General features: G+C 43.9%; 1 protein-coding gene across 1 annotated transcript in view; it reads right to left on the reverse strand.

The window, feature by feature from the left end:
• LOC129865355 (troponin I, slow skeletal muscle-like) overlaps nt 1-22261 on the reverse strand; it is a 46107-nt gene extending 23846 nt beyond the window's left edge. Inside the window, exon 1 of the mRNA XM_055938080.1 lies at nt 22172-22261. Coding sequence (XP_055794055.1) covers nt 22172-22246 — 75 coding nt within the window. The 5' untranslated portion in view covers nt 22247-22261. The remainder of the gene's footprint in view (nt 1-22171) is intronic.
• Between the last annotated feature and the right edge of the window lie 707 nt (nt 22262-22968).

Raw genomic sequence — 22968 nt, forward strand, 5'->3', positions numbered from 1 at the left:
CCAGCAGTATCTGTGCAAATGGAGGGATTTCAGCTCTGTCAAATAACTGGAGGTCAACATCATTTTACCACAGCCAATAGCGCCCATGGTGAGACTGTAGTGTAGCTGATTTTTCATTAATTTGGTTACCTGTGGAGGCAACCTTCCCTGAAGGGAAATAAATTCAGGCCACTTTCCCACTGGCTCAAATACTTAGTTCTTTTTTGGTAATATATTTGATCACATGGTACTTATTTCACTTTGGGGACTAGCGTGCCGTAGCCCATGCACTTACCAGCAATTCCAATGAACTCAAGACCCAGAACTGCGATAGTTTCTCTCTCTCCACACATAATGGTTTGACTTCACAGCTGAGCCATGGCACACGGCTGGCAGAAATGTGTTTGAGAAGCCTCAACTTTAACTCTTTATCTCAGAGATCAGTATATTTAGCACATTGACTTTTATCTTTTTCCCCCAGTGGGTTTTGAGCATTGCATTAATTCTGTTTTTTGGAGGTGAATGCATCATCTCAGCATTACACGCCAAGAATGATGGGAGATTCAAATGGATTTTGATACTGTGCAGTACTTTCTCCATCTGGCGTTCATCAATATGTTTCTAAGCGAAGAAATGAAAGGGAATGCTGGATCTGTTCAAGTGCCTCACATAACGGCGTCTGTCTAGATCAGTGATGGTGAGGTGTGACATAATACCATATTCTAATTCAACCAGCGAGAACATTCTGTCTCTCTGTCACTGGATATTAGAAAATGTCCGCTTGAAAATGGGTTGCTTGCAATCTCAGCGAATTGAGCCCACAGCAGCAACCGTATCGAGACAAACGCCACGCCGCAGTGCTGCAACCGCGAGGCACAGCTCCTCTCCAGCACAATGCAATTGAATTTGAGATAAGTATCGCTCAACAAAATCTCCAAGAATCCTCATTTTGGCAATATGGTCTACTGCGTCAACTTATGAAATACTTTAACAAGATATAGTAGAAGTGTACATTACGATCCCAAAGAAGATAGCGATACCAATTTAATAGACTGAACTTGAACCTGGGTTTCATGTGCTTCGTAAGGCCGTGTCAGCCTAGTCCTCTGAGCTATAGCCTGGGCATTCACTTGGGGAGCTAACACAAGTCTTAGGAAGCTAACACGCCTTAGGCAAGGTTACTCATTACACAAGCACGGCTCACTGAACTATAGCCTTTACATTGACACAAATGTGTACTTCTCTAAGGATCCTCCAATGAAAAGGTGCATATTTGTCAAGCCCCTGCTTGATTCACTTGATACAGTATAGGTTTTGCCAAGTTTTCTAACAGAAAACTGTCCCGCTAAATAGATTCTCCACTGATTAAATGCTTTCCTCAGACTGCCAACGTCCTTTGGGCCATTTCTCTGCACATTAAAAGCTTATTCAAATCATATTTTTCTTCTCATATAAACAAGACGAGCTTAGATCCTCAGCAGAAGTCATGATAAGTAGCTTTGCAAACATTTGCGTCCAGAAGCACATAAACTGTGGCCCTGAATAAACTAGTCTTGTTTGGGAAATTAATTTAGTCGAGGACATAAATGGATTAAGACTCACAAAACGACTTTTGAATAACATGTATGACATTTTTTCTCACAAATGTCTAACGTTGACAGACCTGAACTTTCTGTATTGAATGCAGACTCAGTGACAGTGGTTTCATTGGGCACTTTTGAAAATATTTGTTGTCTGAGTGAGGGAGTAGCTATAAATGACAAAGACTATGTATTTTGAAAGATGAGACTTTCAGGATTATAATAAATACCGCTTTGATGTCATTCAAGCAAGCCAAACACCCGTGAGTCCAAATGTGCGCTTCACATTTCCATATCACAAAACTCTTAATATAGAGTGTCAACGTTTATGATCACGATGTTTGATGTACAGTTACAAGATGACATGGCGTTATACCCTGGGTTGTTCTGAACAGAATGAGCCTATGTTTGATGTATTTTGAAGAATATTTGCCACGGTCCTTGCATCTAAATGCACTCATAACTCCATTCTATACGCACCAAAGTTATGATCTGCTTCTATGAATTGTCTCGTAAAAAAAGCCTAACACTGTAAGATCATGTTTTATAATTAAGCTAGTCATGTTGGCAATAGAACCAGTTTTCAAATTATGCCCGTCTGACCCAGATTGCGATTTATAATGGACTGTGTTTGGAATGCATAAACTACAACAGTAATTGTATAAAGGAGTTCCTAGTTCCTAAACGGCACAGCTATGAGACCTCAAAAAAGCACCTTAAAGTTGAAGAATCTTTTTTTAAGTCATAAAAGCGCGTTGCAATTACTTAGGAGCTGTGCACACTTTGGAGAGGTGTGTGGCCGTTTGGAAACACCAGTTGGACCTCTCCCTCAAACCATTGCCATTTTGTGGTCTTAAATTGTACCTACCCCAAATTTTCCCAGAATATTGGTATTATGTTACTGAATGTATCCAGAGTATTTTCAGATTTCGTTATCAACAAATGAGGCGGAAAGTACAGTAAATGTCAAATGCACATGAAATCAACAGTGTCATTTGGATTTGGATTCAGTCGTGTGACAGGTGAAGTGTTGTGTCCTCATCTTTAGTCTTATAATTATTCCCCTAATCTCCAAAGGGTTCCCTTTATTTTCTACAGTGGTTATATCCATTTAGGAGAATTCCCAAGAGTGTAAGGGGTTAACTGTAGGAGTTCGGGTTGCACATTTCAAAGAAGACACAGCACAACTCAACGGTTAACTTGTGAGACTCCATCCATTCCCTTAGGTGATGAAACCGGGTTAAACTATTAGAGCAAGGTCAGCCTGAATTCACCCAGACTTTGAGACAGAAATTATTTTAATGAGCAAGAGTTGTCTGCACTTCAGTCTCTAACAAGAACCACGGAATATTGAATTCCTAAACCCACACACTTGATTTTGGATTCTGCCTGCATCCGTTTAGCTAGCAGAGAGACAAACTGCAACAACAAAAAACAGCATGACAGTAAAATAAACAACCCCAGCATCCAGACCTTTAACATGTGTTTAAAGATTTATTATATGTACAGCTGCTCGTTCCCCGTGGACAAGTAAACTGCAAAAGACTGTCAATATCATCGCTTGTGTTGTTACATGTATTGTACGTTTGGCATCTGCAAAGTTTCAGCACCAAAGATTGTCTGTTGATTAGGAACAAAGGCAGATTTTGTGAACAATTATACAGCGCATTCGAAAAGTAAACAGACCCCTTGACTCTTTCCACATTTTGTTATGGTACAGCCTTATTCTAAAATGGATTAAATCTTTTTTTTCTCCTCATCAATCAACACAATACACTATAATGTATTTTTAGAAAGGTTTTTAGAAATGTTGGCAAATGTATAAAAAAACTACTGAAAAATAACATTCACATAAGTATTCAGACCCTTTACTCAGTACTTTGTTTTAAGCACCTTTGGCTTGCACAACTGTATTTTGGGAGTATCTCCCATTCTTCTCTGCAGATCCTCTCAAGCTCTGTCAGGTTGGATGGGGAGCATCGCGCTCCACAGCTATTTTCAGGTCTCTCCAGAGATGTTCGATCGGATTCAAGTCCGGGCTCTGGCTGGGCCACTCAAGGACATTCAGAGATTTGTCCCAAAGCCACCCCTGCGTTGTCTTGGCTGTGTGCTTAGAGTCATTGTCCTGTTAGAAGGTGAACCTTCGCCCCATTCTGAGGTCCTGAGCACTCTGGAGCCACTGTGTTCATGGGGACCTTCAAAGCTGCAGAAATGTGTCTCGACAAAATCCTGTCCAAGATCTCTATGGACAATTCCTTTGACCTCATGGCTTTGTAATTGCTCTGACATGCACTGTCAACTGTGAGACCTTATATAGACAGGTGTGTGCCTTTCCAAATCATGTCCAATCAATTGAATTTACCACAGGTGGACTTCAATGAAGTTGTAGAAACATCTCAAGGATGATCAATGGAAACAAGCTCAATTTCGAGTCTCATAGCAAAGGGTCTGAATACTTACGTAAATAAGATATTTTATTAATACATTTTTTATAAATTAGCTACAATTTTGAAAAACCTGTTTTCGCTTTATCGTTATAGGGTATTGTGTGTAGATTGATGAGGTTATTTAATCTTTATTTAATCCATTTTAGAATAAGGCTGTAACGTCACAAAATGTGGGAAAAGTGTAGGGGTCTGAATACTTGCAGAATGCACTGTAACTCGATTCAGAATGACTTTCTCTTGGGTTTAGCTGACAATGCAAGAGCTCAGCGTAGTTTATTCACATCACATTGTCAGGCATTATTCAGACGTATAAATTAACTGTGGCATTAGGATTTGTCTTAACTACCGTATGCATCCACAAGCACTGCCATACTGGTGTCTGTCTGGGTGGCGTTGCTTGGTTGGTGCTGCGGGCCATGCGTCATTTCACATTATGAATAATGACTTTTGTTGTCACCTTAACTCGCGGCCAGAGTCCATCCCTTAATCAAAGATGATTAGTTCAATTTACTTCCCCCTGGCAACACTAGAGAGGTCAAACCCACTGCAATTTCCCCCCGTCATCATCCTCATCTTGACCTTTCTATTTGGTTAAACTGTCTGCATTTGAGACAGGGCATCCAGCATGTGTTCCTCATTTAGGGGAGGAAGTTTGGGAAAGTGTTTGTTTGTCTGGTAAAAGCCAACGAAAACAACAGCAAAGTACTTTGCTTTGAGTACACTCACTCAATCTGCCGTTTGCACAGTAGTCAAGGCAAGAAGAAACACACAAAAAGGAGAGTGCCATGAATGCTGAGCGTGGAGCTCTGCTGATATCCCAGACACACAACATCTCTAACATCTAACACATGTTGGCAGGTGTGGAGTTTGGGGGTGCAGTGGTGAACACACTCATTTGTATGTTGTGCTGTTGAAATTGTGTATGTGTGTGTGTGTCATCTACACGTCATCCATGTGTTTGTGTGTGTTGTGTGTGTGTGTATTCGGGGGGCGGGGGAAACCGCCACCCCCTCAGGCTTCTCTTTGTGATATGTGACTGCAGAGCAGATAAACTGCACCATGAGTCAGATGTGACAGATTATGTTAAAACGGTCACAAATAACTTGTCTTTATGAAACTATAGCAAATTAAAAAAAATCTGATTCTATTATTTTCTCTTCTCTCTTCTCTCCTCCTCCTCCTCCTCCTCTTCAAATACAGCTGCCTCGTGAGGATTCAGGAGGTATGTGATAGGAATGACAATACTCAAGATGTTTGTGTGTTAGTGGTGCCCGGGTCAGCTGTTCGTTCACCCGCAACCACCCACAATTGCTAAGTAACCCATCCACAAATGCCCACTGTGACAAAGCCCGCACCTGATTTTAACCCGCAAATATAGAAAATGTGGTGTAGGCTAGAGTCAAAACAGCAGCAAAACAGGAGGTGCAGGATTTGTTTGTTGTTGCCTAATTCAGGTATAATTCTGATTTTAATTTTCAAGATTTTGGTAGGTTATTTGTCTGTCATCTTGTCTATAATTAGATACATGCAGCCTCTCTTCTGTCATTATATGTTGCCATAAAACTCTTCCACACCAGAGTAATGTCATAAATGATATAATGAATGCTTCAATCTAGTTGACAGTGGTACAATTCTCTCTGTCATCTCTGCTTCTTTCACAGAGAAGAGATGTTTAGGGACAGGAGAAAATGAAACAACTCAAGAACAAGAACAGCAACAAATGGAACGATTTTCTGTGCAGAATGTCCAAATGACATCAGTTTGACCGATTGTAAGGAAATAGAAAACTGTGACCTCATATGTTTCTGATAAGATTGCAGAACGGCTTGCATGCATATCCTATTTTATGTGGTTGAAATACTCTGAGTATTTATGACTCTGATAAAGATACTGTAGCACCTCCACAACAGATGTGCATTCGCATTCTCTCAAGGTGCTGAAATAAATAAATCATCTTTTTTTTACACCTGTTCCTGAGCCAAAATGTACAGGTGTATCATTTCACTGCAAGAAACGCTTAATTCTGCAGGAGCTAATATTAAGACTACGTGAGAGGTTATAAGTCAGTGTCCAGATTTCAGTCAGTGTCCAGATTTCAGTTTCATTTAAGCCATCTGAAAAGTAGGTTACAGTTCCCTTGTTGCGCCATAGGCCTCCTTGAAGTCCTCTTCTTTGTGGGGTATAGTGTCTCACAGTCGTCACACAATATAGACACTGCTATCATCCTCTTCAACCACTTCAAATCGTTCCCAAACATGACAATTCTGGCCCTCCCTTCTCCTTATTTTAAACTCCATTTCACAGCTTTTTTCTTACTGAAATAAACTCAGACATTGTCCTTTTTGCCTCAGTGTGTCCACTAACTTCTTGTGCCCACTCCCAAAAGCGTTTGGTGATTGGTGTGTAGGCTATTTGGCCCGCATTAAGTTGCATGCTGACCGAACCACCTGCCTTGCCTGTGCAAGCTGTTGCAAAATAAATGTACACTTACATGTTATTCAATACTTTCATCCAAACTGCTCGCGCACGTCAACAGGCGTCTGCATAGCCAGGCGTTGAAGTACAACTTGGGTCTATTTTAGACACTTGACATACTGCAAGTCCAGCCTCTCCTGTCTACTTATTGGTTTTTAGTAGCATACTAACCCACGTGGGTGATTGAAAGATGAACTACAGTAGGTAAACACTCCAGTCCAGTTAGTGGCTGTAATGCACCTTAAAGTTGGTTGCCAACCTCCATATACAATCCACAGAAGAAGAAGCAGAAGAAGAAGAAGGGGAGATTTATCAAAGAAAGCTAAGTTCCCCCTGCTATCTGTGGATTAATTGTTAGAGTAGAGAATACACGATTTAGTTATAAAATTCTACAGAGATCCAGCAAAACCCCCCCACTAAAATAATGTAAAATAACAACCCAATGTTTATCTCCCAGGACAATTTAGCTCGCAACAGCAAGTTAGCTAAATATCCAAGAATGTTTCATGTGTGTTTCAACCTGTCCTCAAATTAATATGGTTGGTTCAGTTGGTTTTAGTATTTTTTATACCCCCTTTTTCTCCCCAATTTCGATCTTGTCTAATCGCTGCAACTCCCCAACGGACACAGGAGGTGAAGGTCGAGTCATGTCTCCTCCGAAACATGACCCGCCAAACCACGCTTCTTAACACCCCTCCGCTTAACCAGCAAGCCTACCACACCAATGTGTTGGAGGAAACACTGCTCACCTGATGACCGGGGGTCAGCCTGCAGGTGACTGCGCAAGCACAAGGAGTCGCTAGAGTGCAATGAGCCAAGTAAGGCCCCCCTTACGGCCAAACCCTCCCCTAACCCGGAGGACGCTGGGCCAATTGTGCACCGCCCAATGGGACTCCCGATCACAGCCATGTGTGATACAGCCAGGGATTGAACACGGGTCTGTAGTGACACCTCTAGCACTGCGATGCAGTGGTGGAAAAAGTACCCAATTGCCATACTTGAGTAAAAGTAAAATTGAAAGTAACCCAGTAAATTACTACTTGAGTAAAAGTTTAAAATTATTTGGTTTTAAAATAAATCAAATGTTATTGGTTACATACACATGGTTAGCAGATGTTAATGCGAGTGTAGCAAAATGCTTGTGCTTCTAGTTCTGACAGTGCAGTAATATCTAACAAGTAATCTAACAATTTCCCAACTACCTAATACACACAAATGTAAAGGGATGGAATAAGAGTATGTACATATAATATGTGGATGAGCGATGACTGAGCGGTGTAAGCAAGTGGCAATAGATGATATAAAATACTGTATATACATATGAGATGAGTAATATAACATATGTAAACATTATTAAGGTGGTATTATTAAAGTGGACTAGTGATCCATTGTTACGCACGCCTCTATAAAAAGAGGGAACGCAACTCCCTGCTGCAACTCAACTCTCCGTGAAGCGAAAGAGGTATGGACTGTAGGTGCGAGTAAGGATGACAAAAGGCAGAATTGACCGCTTACTAGGATTTATTTCCTTACACGGTAATATGGGGAAAAGGGGCTGGACGGAACCAAAACAAAGAAAGTAAATATCAAAGCTCCCCCTCTCCTATCTAACCTGCCTACCCACTACTACCTATCTTAGCACCACCTGGTGCGCTAACCAAAATACACGGGGTGGTCCGCCCAGGTCTTACCTAGTGTGCCTAGACATTGAATATACTATGGGTATATGTATGCCCGCGGGCCTCTTGCCTAAGCACTCCCAAGTGCCTTCTCCTGCCCCCCTGGGAACAAATGAAACAGAACAACAAACAATTTCAATAATCAAAACAGTGCGTCCTATTGCACATAACAGACATAACCAATCAGCTCCCTTAGCAACAACTTACATAGTACATACCAAATCTCTTTGAGAAACAACCAACACTTTATCACAATCAAATTCTCCAGAAAAAATCTCTCTCTCTAATCTCTCCAAAATATTCAATCTTCTCTTCCTGAACAGAACACTGGCTTTTATATAGCTTCAGGAGTCTAATTGGATACAGCTGCATCTTGACGAGTGGGCGGGGTCAGCTCTCTAATCATCCATTAGCCATTGAGTCGACCAATCAGCTGGTTGGGGAGGCTTCCAGGAAGCCATCTCCTGAAACACACACACTCAAATACAACACAGAAACTGGGGAACGTAACATCCATTTATTAAAGTGGCCAATGATTTCGAGTCTGAATGTAGGCAGCAGCCTCTCTGTGTTAATGATGGCTGTTTAACAGTCTGATGGCCTTGAGAAAGAAGCTGTTTTTTAGTCTCTCGGTCCCAGCTTTGATACACCTGTGCTGACCTCGTCTTCTGGATGATAGCGGGGTGACGAGGCAGTGGCTCGGGTGGTTGTTGTCCTTGATGATCTTTTTAGCCTTCCTGTGACATTGGGTGCTGTAGGTGTCCTGAAGGGAAGGAAGTTTGCCCCGGTGATGCTTTGTGCAGACCGCACCACCCTCTGGAGATCCTTGCGGTTGTGGGCGATGCAGTTGCCATACCAGACGGTGATACAGCCCGACAGGATGCTCTCAATTGTGCATCTGTAAAAGTTTGTGAGGGTTTTAGGTGACAAGCCAAAATTCTTCAGCATCCTGAGGTTGATGAGATGCTGTTGCGACTTCTTCACCACACTGTCTGTGTGGGTGGACCATTTCAGTTTGTCTGTGTTGTGCACGCAGAGGAACTTAAAACTTTCCACCTTTCCACTCTCCACTGCTGTCCTGTCGATGTGGATGGCGGGGTGCTCCCTGTGCTGTTTCCTGAAGTCTACAATCATCCCCTTTGTTTTGTTGACGTTGAGGGAGAGGTTGTTTTCCTGACACCACACTCTGAGTGCCCTCATATCCGGCCTGTAGGTTGACTCGTCATTGTTGGTAATCAAACCCACTACTGTTGTGTCGTCTGCAAACTTGATGATTGAGTTGGAGGCGTGCATGGCCACGCAGTCATGGGTGAACAGGGATTACAGGAGGGGGCTGAGCACACACCCTTGTGGGGCCCCAGTGTTGAGGATCATCAAAGTGGAGAGGTTGTTTCCTACCTTCACCACCTGGGGGCGGCCCGTCAGAAAGTCCAGGACCGAATTGCACACGGCGGGGTTGAGACCCAGGACCTTAAGCTTAATGATGAGCTTGGAGGGTAATATAGTGTTGAATGCTGAGTTGTAGTGAATGAGCAGCATTCTTACATAGGTATTCCTTTTGTACAGATGGGATAGGGCAGTGTGCAGTGTGATGGCGATTGCATCGTCTGTGGACATTAAGGTGGTATGCAAACCGTTGGCAAACTACCTGCCCTCCAGGACACCTACACCACCCGATGTCACAGGAAGACCAAAAAGATTGTCAAGGACAACAACCACCCGAGCCACTGCCTGATTACCCCGCTATCATCCAGAAGGCGAGGTCAGTACAGGTGCATCAAAGCTGGGACCGAGAGACTGACAAACAGCTTCTATCTCAAGGCCACCAGACTGTTAAACAGCCATCACTAACACATTGAGTGGCAGTTGCCAACATACGGACTCAAATGTCTAGCCACTTTAATAATTAATAATTGGATGTAATAAATGCATCACTAGTCACTTTAAACAATGCCACTTTATATAATGGTTTCATACCCCACGTTACTCATCTCATATGTGTATTCTGTACTCTATACCACACGGCCATCGCTCATCCATATATTTATATGTACATATTCTTATTCATTCCTTAACACTTGTGTGTATAAGGTAGTCGTTGTTAGATTACTTGTTAGATATTATGCACTGTCGAAACTAGAAGCACAAACATTTCGCTACACTCGCATTAACATCTGTTAACCATGTGTTTGTGACCAATAAAATGTGATTTGATTTTAAATTGAAGCGGATCTAAGGTGGCAGGTAAGGTGGAGGTGATATGATCGTTGACTAGTCTCTAAAAGCACATCATGAAGACAGAAGTGAGTGCTACGGTGCGATAGTCATTTAGTTCAGTTACCTTTGCCTTCTTGGGTACAGGAACAATGGTGGCCATCTTGAGGCATGTGAGGACAGCAGACGGGGATAGGGAGCGATTGAATATGTCTGTAAACACACCAGGCAGCTGGTCTGCGCATGCTCTGAGGAGGCGGCTTGGGATGCCGTCTGGGCCGGCAGCCCTGCAAGGGTTAACACGTTTAAATGTCTTACTCATGTTGGCCACGAAGAAGGAGAGGGGGGCCCACAGTCCTTGGTAGCGGGCCATGTCGGTGGCACTGTATTATCCTCAAAGCGGGCAAAGAAGGTATGAGCGGGCAAATAAGGTATAAAGTATCAAAGGTATGAATAATTTGAAATTCCTAATATATTAAGGAAACGGCACTATTTTCTTCTTCTTATTTTTTTTACGGATAGCCAGGGGCACACTCCAACAGTCAGACATCATTTACAAACGATGCATTTGTGTTTCATGTGTCCACCAGATCAGAGGCAGTAGAGATGACCAGGGAGGTTCTGTTTATAAGTGTGTGAATTGGATCATTTTCTGTCCTGCTAAGAATTAAAAATGTAACAAGTACTTTTGGGTGTCAGGGAAAATGTAAGGAGTAAAAAGTACATTATTTTATTTCGGAATGTAGTAAAATAAAAGTTGTCCAAAATATATATAGTCAAGTAAATGACATACAGTATACCCCAAAAACCTACTAAGTAGTACTTTAAAGTATTTTTGACTCAAGTACTTTACACCACTGCTGTGATGCAGTGCCTTAGACCGCAGCGCCACTCAGGAGGCGCCCGATTTAAATATTTGAACATGAGTGTTGTGAACCCGTGTGGTGGGGATAGACAAAATCAGCATGTGCACGCTGGCACACGCGTCGAGACAGTTTGGTCAGCATGTTAGGCTGTAAAGCTATAGGCTTACTCACTAATGCCAGATAGGCTGAAAGAAATCAACAAGCTCTCACAGCCTCACATCAGAAGTAGACGTTCATCCATGTTTCTCAAATGTAAAATGTTGAAGTTATTCCAAACGTCTAATTTCGAAGTGTTTAAGGTTAAGATTAGGCATTAGCTCTGAATTGTTAAGGTTAGAGTTGTTTTCGCTTTATTCGACCAGACCGCCACCCACCCGCCTGATGTTGGAGAGAGGAAAGGAGGGAGGGAACTGGGAATTATGGAGGGAGGGAGGGAGGGAGGAGGGAGGGAGATTTAGATGGGAAAAGAACTTGGGAACATCCATGTTGCATTAAAGGTCATTTTTCAGGAGTTGGTATGTATGGAGTATAGAGCCACAAAATATCACAGAGCTGGCTGGGATGAAGAAGCACACACACACACACACACACACACACACACACACACACACACACACACACACACACACACACACACACACACACACACACACACACACACACACACACACACACACACACACACACACACACACACACACACACACACACACACACACACACACACACACACCTGCCCTTCAGCTCCCTTCAGCTCTGCCTGGCTGCTATCAAATATAAGCGTTATGAGACAGCAAAACGCATTAGCGCCTATTGAAAGTGTCCTTACTGCCAAGCTGAATCCCACAGGGTAAATGAGGAGCCCTGCCTCAATAACAGTTTGTGATCTAATTTGACGTATGACCACCTATTTTACAATTCCTATGGAAGGTAGTGTACCGCAGGGCACTACTCTAACTTTGCCTGCAGAAAACCTTCAAATACTGTATATACACACTAAAATGCATTCAGATTGGTATTTTCCACTTCCTGAAGTTATTGGACAGAGGGAGATGTGGATAAAACGGCATAAACGATAACATACATTTTTCCTTAAGGATATTCACGCTAGATACACTGTAAAAATACAGTAAATGTTCAGGTCTTGGAGAAGCGGTGGGAGTTGAATAGGCTAAAATGCTTTTAGCATCTCTTTTGAGTGCTGTGTTTGACCTCAGTGTTCTTTCTCTAATTAGCTGAGGGCTAACTCACTATGCTACATGCTGTGCGCTGCAGACGGACATGCTTCACATTAATCACTTCGAGCACGCAAACCCCTGAATTCTCATTCAATTCTAATATTATTTCAAGGCTTAGAGGACTGTCATGGGGTTGACATAGGTTCTTTCTCATAAATGAATTTTCCCGGAGAGATAATGCATCATGTGCTTTTTAAACACTTCATTAGCTCGGCTCTATTAGCACCCAGAAGATGACATTATATCAACGAGACAGTGAGTGCCGTAAATTCTATATTCCAACCAAGATTCTTTATTTGATCCAAGCCTTCTCCAGAGACAGAAGAGGATCTGCCTATTTGATTTGAGCCTCAACACACTGCTGTGAGGATGTCATCGACATGATTCAGAAAGAAGTGCCATACACTCCCAAATAGGTGAACTCATCAGAATACAGTCCCACTTATGATGATAAATGTCTAACAATTTACAGAACAGATTTAGCCATTTTTATAATAATTGTGTCACTGTAGTAGGTATGTCATCTGAGGTGCCAAAGAAGATCTGTGGTCTCAAAACTGGGCTGCAGTACAGCACTGAGTGGGTAGAGGGATGTCGTTAATGGCTCTGGTGTAGAGATACAGTACATTCCTCATTAAACTGTCCGGTGTGCCTGTAAATGACAAAGACAGGAAGTAGCATTTATCTGCAAGACAGACCAATATTGCGGTTTAGTCTTGTGCATGTAATGTGTTGTATTCCTTATCTCTGGAACTAGTTGCTCTCAAGGGTTAACATGACTGAGACTGTATCTTGCTAACTCTAGAAAAAGTTGTCAAAAGTCCAAAGAAATGTAACACAATTGTAGATTTCAGAAGTGGAGTGTTGCTGATCAACTCAGTTCATATCCTTACCTGACCTCAGAAAGAATAGATTAAGATTGTCAAACACAAACTGTGTTTTTATTTTTTACATCCTGCACAACTCCACACCTTATCGAGCAGAGTAAAGTGGACTGTTCGTGTGTTTAGCTCTTGCATTCCTTTCATTTTTCATTTGGAATTCAATCAGCCCTCCTTTTCCTCATCTCACCAAAAGGAAATTGCCAATGCTAATGAATGGCAGAGGATAATTATTCAGTTAGTGTTTAAGAGTAAAGTTAACCCTGTTTCATTTCTCAGATAAATTAAGAAATAGTGCAGGTTTGCGTACCCCATGGGTAAACGGCAGGTACATGACTCCAAGCAGATACTCAGTGGTGGAAAAAGTACCCAATTGTCGTACTTGAATAAAAGTAAAGACACCTAAATAGAAAATGACTCAAGTAAAATTGAAAGTCACCCAGTAAAATACTACTTGAGCAAAAGTCTGAAAGTATTTTGTTTTAAATATACGTAAGTATCAAAAGTAAAGGTAATTGCTCAAATGTACTTAAGTATTAAAATAAAAGTATACATCATTTCAAATTCCTTATATTAAGCAAACCAGATAGCAAAATGTTCCTGTAAAAAGTACATCATTTTCTTTAGGAATGTAAGTCAACGTTATGAACATAGTGCCCCATGGTGGCGGTGGGGTTATGGCATGGGCAGGCATAAGTTACGGACAACGAACACAATTGCATTTTATTGATGTCAATTTGAATATACAGATATACTGTTACATGATCATGAGGTCCATTGTCGTGCCATTCATCTGCCGCGGTCACCTCTTGTTTCATCACGAGAATGGACGGCCCAATGTTGCAAGGATCTGTACCCAATTCCTGGAAGCTGAAGATGTCCCAGTTCTTCCATGTCCTGCATACCCACCAGACATGTCACCCATTAAGCATGTTTGGGATGCTCTGGATCGACGTGTACGAAAGTGTGTTCCAGTTCCCGTCAATATCCAGCAACTTCACACAGCCATTGAAGAGGAGTGGGACAACATTCCACAGACCACAATCAACAGCCTGATCAACTCTATGCGAAGGAGATGTGTCGCGCTGCATGAGGCAAATGATGGTCACCAGATACTGACTGGTTTTCTGATCCACATCCCTACCTTTTTTAAAAGTTATCTATGACCAACAGATGCACCTTCGATGGCTACTGGCACGCTGGAGAAGTGTACTCTTTCAACTGTACCGAACAGATGACAGACAGCATGTACGGCATTGTGTGGGCATCGTGTGTATTCCCAGCCATGTGAAATCCATAGATTAGGGACTAATGCATTTATTTAAATTGACTGATTTCTTTACATGAACTAACTAAGTAAAATCTTTAAAATTGTTGCATGTTGCGTTTATATTTTTGTTCAGTGTAGTATGGAAAAGGGGACAGATAGTCTAGCTACTTCCTGCACTTTTAGCAACCTGGACATCTAGGTGTGTGGAATCTGTGCGCAATCAAGAGCCAGACCAAGGTGCCAACAGTCCAAGCGTCACGCCATCATATTAATGTTTCAAGATAAAAATGATAAAATCTTTCAATCGACTTCTCATCACCAAGATTTCAAAGCACACCATCTCCCATTGGAGCTGGGACACATTCCCATGGATCAACTCCAACCACCACCGGTCTCTCAGTGTTCAACTGTCGCTCTCCAAAAAGAATGCTACTTATTATGACAAAGGCTTTTCTTCTTCAATCTCTTCTTCAGTTTGCAGTGGAGACAGAAACTGGGATGACAGAAAAAAAATCCAGATATGGCGTTTACCCTCCAGCCAGACACCCAAATGAAGTGTAGTCCACATTCGCTCTCTCTCTCTCCTTCGTTCGCACAGACGAGTGATGACAGTTGGCAGTCATTGGCGCGTACTGCGATCAGGCACATTTCTTTCTTCTAAGCAGGCTAATCAGCTAATTAGCATCGAATATAGATTATGAGACAAGCCCATGATATGATAAAGCCATTGAGCCTGATATTTTTAACACGTTCTTTTTGGAAAGCGGCTGTAGCTAATGTGAGACCTGTAAGTGATATGGTCCTTGGATAACCTACAGCCGTGAGCTAATAGAATAATGCCATTAGTTTAATAATGCTATCTGCATGAAGTACACTAATGAGTCTATATTTACTTAAGCCGTATTATATACTGTATCTTGGTATTTACATGTAGGCTCTCCAGAAATCAGTGGCGCATGTCTTTGTATTACCCCTGCTGCAACCAAACTCTGTAACTGTCTGCATAAGCCAATGTCCCCAATAAAATCTGTAAAATCATTGAGTCATTCTTCATTCTGCACCTGTACATAGCCCATCTGTAAATAGCCCATCCAACTACCTCATCCCCATACTGTATTTATTTATCTTGCTCCTTTGCACCCCAGTATCTCTACTTGCACATTCATCTTCTGCACATCTATCACTCCAGTGTTTAATTGGTATATTGTAATTACTTCGCCACCATGGCCTATTTATTGCCTTACCTCCCTTATCTTACCTCATTTGCACACACTGTATATATACTTTTTCTACTGTATTATTGACTGTATGTTTGTTTATTCCATGTTTAACTCTGTGTTGTTGTATGTGTCGAACTGCTTTGCTTTATCATGGCCAGGTCTCAGTTTTAAATGAGAACTTGTTCTCAACTAGCCTACCTGGTTAAATAAAGGTGAAAAAAAATAATATATATCTTCAGATGTCATGAACACAGTGGTAGTCTAGGTAAGTATGTTGTCTTAATCTGGCACAGGGTGTATATCTCCTACTGCAGTAATGTCATTGCAAAGGGTTTCAATGTAACGGCGTTCCTCTCTCTCTTCATAAGAAGAGGAGGAGTAGTGATCGAGCCAAGGCGCAGCGGGTTGTGAATACATGATGAATTTTATTTATAAGACAAAACGAAACAAACTATACTTGAATAAACTAACAAAATAACAAAACGAAAATAGACAGACTTTAGTACGACGAACTGACATAACACACGCAGAACGAACGAACAAGTACTTACTACAAAAACGCACGAACAAACCGAAACAATCCCGTATGGTGTAACATCGACACAGACACAGGAGACAATCACCCACAAACAAACAGTGAGAACACCCTACCTAAATATGACTCTTAATTAGAGGAGAACGCAAAACACCTGCCTCTAATTAAGAGCCATACCAGGCAACCAAAACCAACATAGAAACAGATAACATAGACTGCCCACCCAAAACACATGCCCTGACCTAAACACATACAAAAACAACATAAAACAGGTCAGGACCGTTACAGAACCCCCCCCTCAAGGTGCGAACGCCGGGCGCACCAGCACAAAGTCCAGGGGAGGGTCTGGGTGGGCAGTTGACCACGGTGGTGGCTCCGGCTCTGGACGCTGTCCCCACACCACCATAGTCACTCCCCGTTTCTGTCTTCCCCTCCCAATGACCACCCTAAAACTCACATCCCCTAAATAAACGGCCAGCACCGGGACAAGGGGCAGCACCGGGACAAGGGGCAGCACCGGGACAAGGGGCAGCACCGGGACAAGGGGCAGCACCGGGACAAGGGGCAGCACCGGGACAAGGGGCAGCACCGGGACAAGGGGCAACACCGGGACAAGGGGCAGGTCCCGGCTGATATACTCTGGCAGATCCTGGCTGAGGGACTCTGGCAGGTCTATGCAGGCTGACGGCTCTCGACGCTCGTGGCAGGCTGACGGCTCTCGACGCTCGTGGCAGGCTGACGGCTCTCGACGCTCGTGGCAGGCTGACGGCTCTCGACGCTCGTGGCAGGCTGACGGCTCTCGACGCTCGTGGCAGGCTGACGGCTCTCGACGCTCGTGGCAGGCTGACGGCTCTCGACGCTCGTGGCAGGCTGACGGCTCTCGACGCTCGTGGCAGGCTGACGGCTCTCGACGCTCGTGGCAGGCTGACGGCTCTCGACGCTCGTGGCAGGCTGACGGCTCTCGACGCTCGTGGCAGGCTGACGGCTCTCGACGCTCGTGGCAGGCTGACGGCTCTCGACGCTCATGGCAGGCTGACGGCTCTCGACGCTCATGGCAGGCTGACGGCTCTCGACGCTCATGGCAGGCTGACGGCTCTCGACGCTCATGGCAGGCTGACGGCTCTCGACGCTCATGGCTCTCTGACGGCTCTGGCTGCTCATGGCTCGCTGGCGGCTCTGGCAGATCCTGTCTGGTTGGCGGCTCTGGCAGATCCTGTCTGGTTGGCGGCTCTGGCAGATCCTGTCTGGTTGGCGGCTCTGGCAGATCCTGTCTGGTTGGCGGCTCTGGCAGATCCTGTCTGGCGGGCGGCTCTAGCGGCTCCTGTCTGGCGGGCGGCTCTAGCGGCTCATGGCAGACGGGCGGCTTTGCAGGCTCATGGCAGACGGGCGGCTTTGCAGGCTCATGGCAGACGGGCGGCTTTGCAGGCTCATGGCAGACGGATGGCTCAGACGGCGCTGGGGAGACGGATGGCTCAGACGGCTCTGGGGAGACGGATGGCTCAGACGGCTCTGGGGAGACGGATGGCTCAGACGGCTCTGGGGAGACGGATGGCTCAGATGGTGCTGGGGAGACGGATGGCTCAGATGGCGCTGGGGAGACGGATGGCTCAGATGGCGCTGGGGAGACGGATGGCTCAGATGGCGCTGGGGAGACGGATGGCTCAGATGGCGCTGGGGAGGCGGATGGCTCTGGCCGGATACGGCGCACTGTAGACCTGGTGCGTGGTGCCGGAACTGGAGGCACCGGGCTAAGGATAAGCACCTTCCTACTAGTGCGGGGAGCAGGGACAGGGCACACTGTACTCTCAAAGCCCACTCTATACCTGATGCGAGGTACCGGCACTGGTGACACCGGGCTGAGGACAAGCACATCAGGATTAGTAGGGGGAGAAGATACAGTGTGTACAGGGCTCTGGAGACGCACAGGAGGCTTTGTGCGTGGTGCCGGAACTGGAGGCACCGAACTGGATACACGCACTACAGAGAGAGTGCGTGGAGGAGGAACAGGGCTCAGGAGACGCACTGGTAGCCTAGTGCGTAGTGTAGGCACTGTAGGTACTAGGCTGGGGCGGGGAGGTGGCGCCGGAAAGTGGAGGCGTACTGGCACTCTTGAGCATTGAGCCTGCCCAACCTTACCTGGTTGAATGCTCCCGGTCGCCCGACCAGTGCGGGGAGGTGGAATAACCCGCACCGGCCTATGTAGGCGAACCGGGGAAACCATGCGTAAGGCCGGTGCCATGTATGCCGGCCCGAGGAGACGCACTGGAGACCAGACGTTGAGCCGGCCTCATGACACCTGGCTCAATACCCAATCTAGCCCTACCAGTGCGGGGAGGTGGAATAACCCGCACTGGGCTATGCACTCGTACAGGAGACACCGTGCGCTCTACTGCGTAACACGGCGCCTGCCCGTACTCCCGCTCTCCACGGTAAGCCTGGGAAGTGGGCGCAGGTCTCCTACCTGCCCTTGGCCCACTACCTCTTAGCCCCCCCCCAAGAAATTTTTGGGTGTTACTTACGGGCTTTTTGGGCTTCCGTGCCAGACGCGTTCCCTCATAGCTCCGGTTCCTCTCTCCGGTAGCCTCTGCTCTCCTCAGTGCCTCCAGCTGTTCCCATGGGAGGCGATCCCTACCAGCCAGGATCTCCTCCCATGTGTAGCAACCCTTTCCGTCCAATATATCGTCCCATGTCCATTGCTCCTTCTTTTCCTGTCCCTTACTCCATTTACTCCGCTGCTTGGCTCTGGAATGGTGGGTGATTCTGTAACGGCGTTCCTCTCTCTCTTCATAAGAAGAGGAGGAGTAGTGATCGAGCCAAGCGGGTTGTGAATACATGATGAATTTTATTTATAAGACAAAACGAAACAAACTATACTTGAATAAACTAACAAAATAACAAAACGAAAATAGACAGACTTTAGTACGACGAACTGACATAACACACGCAGAACGAACGAACAAGTACTTACTACAAAAACGCACGAACAAACCGAAACAATCCCGTATGGTGTAACATCGACACAGACACAGGAGACAATCACCCACAAACAAACAGTGAGAACACCCTACCTAAATATGACTCTTAATTAGAGGAGAACGCAAAACACCTGCCTCTAATTAAGAGCCATACCAGGCAACCAAAACCAACATAGAAACAGATAACATAGACTACCCACCCAAAACACATGCCCTGACCTAAACACATACAAAAACAACATAAAACAGGTCAGGACCGTTACATTCAATATGTATCTGAGGTATTCAATATTTTAAACAGAGAGAGACTTCAGATGTCCTCAACGCTAATCCATTTCTACTCAATGTCGGGCACCTCACTGTCACTAAATACAGCCGTAAAGCATTATCGGTACCCTTTATCGGTATCCTGAACGATTGTTACTTTAATCCATTAATCTGTAGCCAACCTATCTGCAAACTACTCTTCAGATGGTTCTCAAATAGTTATTCAAGGGGAAATATTCGTATTATTGGTAAACTGTCCAGACTCCATTTTTATTTTCATACACTCCAAAAACTCCAAAAACAATAAAAAAACCTGGGTCAAAATCTCATATTATCAGAATTGGTCTTCTCTAAGCTCTCCTCTCTCTTTGTTCCATTTGACTATCTAGACGGAGCACCTATAACATTTACCAGTGATGAACTGCGCTTTTCACCATGATATTTATGAAAATAAGTAATTATAGATAGGGACAATGCATGAAAGAGAGTGGCCCACTTGTTTTAAGGCCTCTATCATTCATAATAATTGAGAAGATAATCCTATCAAAAGTGAATTGCACAAAAATGTCTAAGGTCAAGCTCTGAGACTCTGGAGAAAGAATGTTCCCACCCCTCGTTGACAAGAACACGTATGGGAAAATGTTTTGGGAGGGCGTCTGCTAGGCACTTTCATGATTGCACAAAACAATTCTGAAATGTAAGGAGGAGTGGGTATATGCTTTGAGGGTGTTCATTTTCAACTTAAGTCTTTGGAAGTGAAAAGACAAATACTTGTTTGAAGAATCTTTTATTCTCAGCCTGCCAATAAGTTTCTCAACAGACTACTTTGGATAAAAAAAACATTAACCACATTGGTATTTGGCAAGTAAGAAGTGCACAGCTAATCTTAGTAAAAGCATTTTGTGTAAAGCTTTGAATAGTTTTTCCTCATTATGTCCAAATATAGTGTATTTCTTCCCACATTACGTCAGTAATCATGAACGATGCGAGCATTTGAATCATTTTAGGTGCATTGTGTCATGATGTCAATATTCTTCTGTAAACAGTATTTCACATTAAGCAGGAACCGTGGAATGTTATGGTCGGTTTATTTACTAGATGTATTGATTGTGACATGTGAATATGCTGCCACAGTGGCTGAGGAAAATCTAGATATTAAACAACAGAAAACATCAAAAGCTAATTTACAACTGGAATTGAGAACAAAATAAATCTAGTGCTGTGAAGCCAAGACCTCCCATCTGCTCTGCTGGGGGATAGATGTACTGTGACCATCTGTGCATGGAGCTGTCTTTTACATCTACACTAGTTGGACAAATACATCCCCAAATCACTGCATTCTCCATGTTAATTAGTTCTCCATCAGTATCTAGCCTATATTATATATTTGAATATTTTGAAATGTAAAGGGAAGCAATAAACCATGAGGGTGGTATATGTGTGATATATGTCTGTGAAATACATCTAAAATACAGCTTCTGCGAAAAACACTAAATATACAAAACCTCCCTAACACAACAACTGTGAAATATGATAATGTGGACTGTAACAGCTGTTTACACACCAACTCCCAACTGTTGCATTTCTCATGCACTGAGCCTTCAAATCAGAATTTCCATGTCTTATTCTTGTATAATTTTTCTTATTTTCGTGAATTCTTTCTGATCTGAGACAGACTCTAGTCATTATAGCCAAACTCTGCTGTACCTTGGGTTAGTTCTGACAAATGTCCCAGATTTGATCACCTGCTCGACAATACTCCCACATCCTGTCTCCAGCTCCATAAATTACTAACCGAGACAGAGCAGAGAGAGAGAGACCACGACCGAAAGAGAGAGAGAGAGAGAGACCGAGACAGAGTGAGAGAGAGGGACAGAGAAAAAGAGAGACAGAGAGATAGAGAGAGAGAGAGAGAGAGAGAGAGAGAGAGAGAGAGAGAGAGAAAGCAAGAGAAGCCTTCAATGTCACCTATCGTCCGTTCCGCAAGAGGCCAGTGGCAGCTACCCTCCGTGGATGATTCACATTGTGGGACGTAATTACCAGTGTGACATTTCCTGTTAATTGGGTTACCAATGACTTCTCGCAAGGATTTCTTAGAGAAAGGTCATTTCTGGCTCCAGTCAAAGTATTTTTCCTCCTCCGCCTCCTCCTCCTCCTCGTGTTTTGATGGAGATGGAAGGGAGAAATAAATGATTCGATTGTCAATAGACTTGGTGCGTGGTTGAAGTTGCATTGGCGATGACACGCGCAGCAGGCACACACGTGTAATAACATGCACAAGCTACTTGGTACGTTGGATAACCAAGGCAAAGCATGCGTATCTGTCCCTTTTGAAACAACATCCACTGTCACATGCAAGGTACCTAATTAATCAAATCACTTGAATTAACTTGAATGCAATTAGGAAGATCTGTTGTGGCTGCTGCTACTCGTAATGTCGACTCATTCTATGTTTAGGACTTCATTATCGCTATGATGTTTGGTCATCATCAGCTGAAACCCAAAAGAGATAACACATCATTCTTGGTTAGACCGGCTTTCTTACCTCACAATGCTGTATGTCCTTTTTGATGTGAGTCAGACACCGTAGAGTACCATTTTGATCTCCACTCGCCGTCATCACTAAGCCAAATCAAAGAATTGTCGGCTATAGCCTAACACAACAACGTGATTCAAATCTTCTTTTCAAATTGGCGACCTTCACATATCTGTTGGAATCCTCTACCATGTCTGTCTTTCTTTTGAATGTGAATTCGTATCTGGCTGTGTAACAAAGCGCTGTGCCCATGGCGAGACCTCTCATGGCAACAGTGGACAAAAGGAGAGGAGCTCTGAATCAGAGCTAACAAGTTAGTCGGAGATAAGCTAGCAAAAAAAAGACACTGGTCATCACATTACATTCACTACAGCACTGTGACATGGTTGACCTGGAGCGAGGACACTGGAATGGCTTTACAAGCTATACATAGAAGTGAGACGGTGCAAATGCTGGGTGGTCCAGAGGACGTGAAATGGTCTCTTGTACGGTTCAAACTAACTGTATGACCATGTGGAATGTAAATGGTATCCACCTTCTAATAAAAAAATGTACCCACTGTTTCACAAAGACTGATCACGGCTAATTTTTAGGAATAGCTAATAGTGATTGAAAAATGATTCAGAACAGACTTTTCAGAATCAGGTCATTTGTCGTAAAGCTATTGCATGTTCAGCAGTTGGACAGACCTACATAAGTTATTGCACTAGTGACCCCATGACTTAAAGGGCACTATCTACTCGCCTATCTCCAACAAGAGAGGCATTATAAACACGTCTTGTCGGCCGTCACCAGGTGACAATAGA

This window comes from Salvelinus fontinalis, chromosome 11 (genome assembly GCF_029448725.1).
Source record: "Salvelinus fontinalis isolate EN_2023a chromosome 11, ASM2944872v1, whole genome shotgun sequence".
Classification (NCBI taxonomy): Eukaryota; Metazoa; Chordata; class Actinopteri; order Salmoniformes; family Salmonidae; genus Salvelinus; species Salvelinus fontinalis.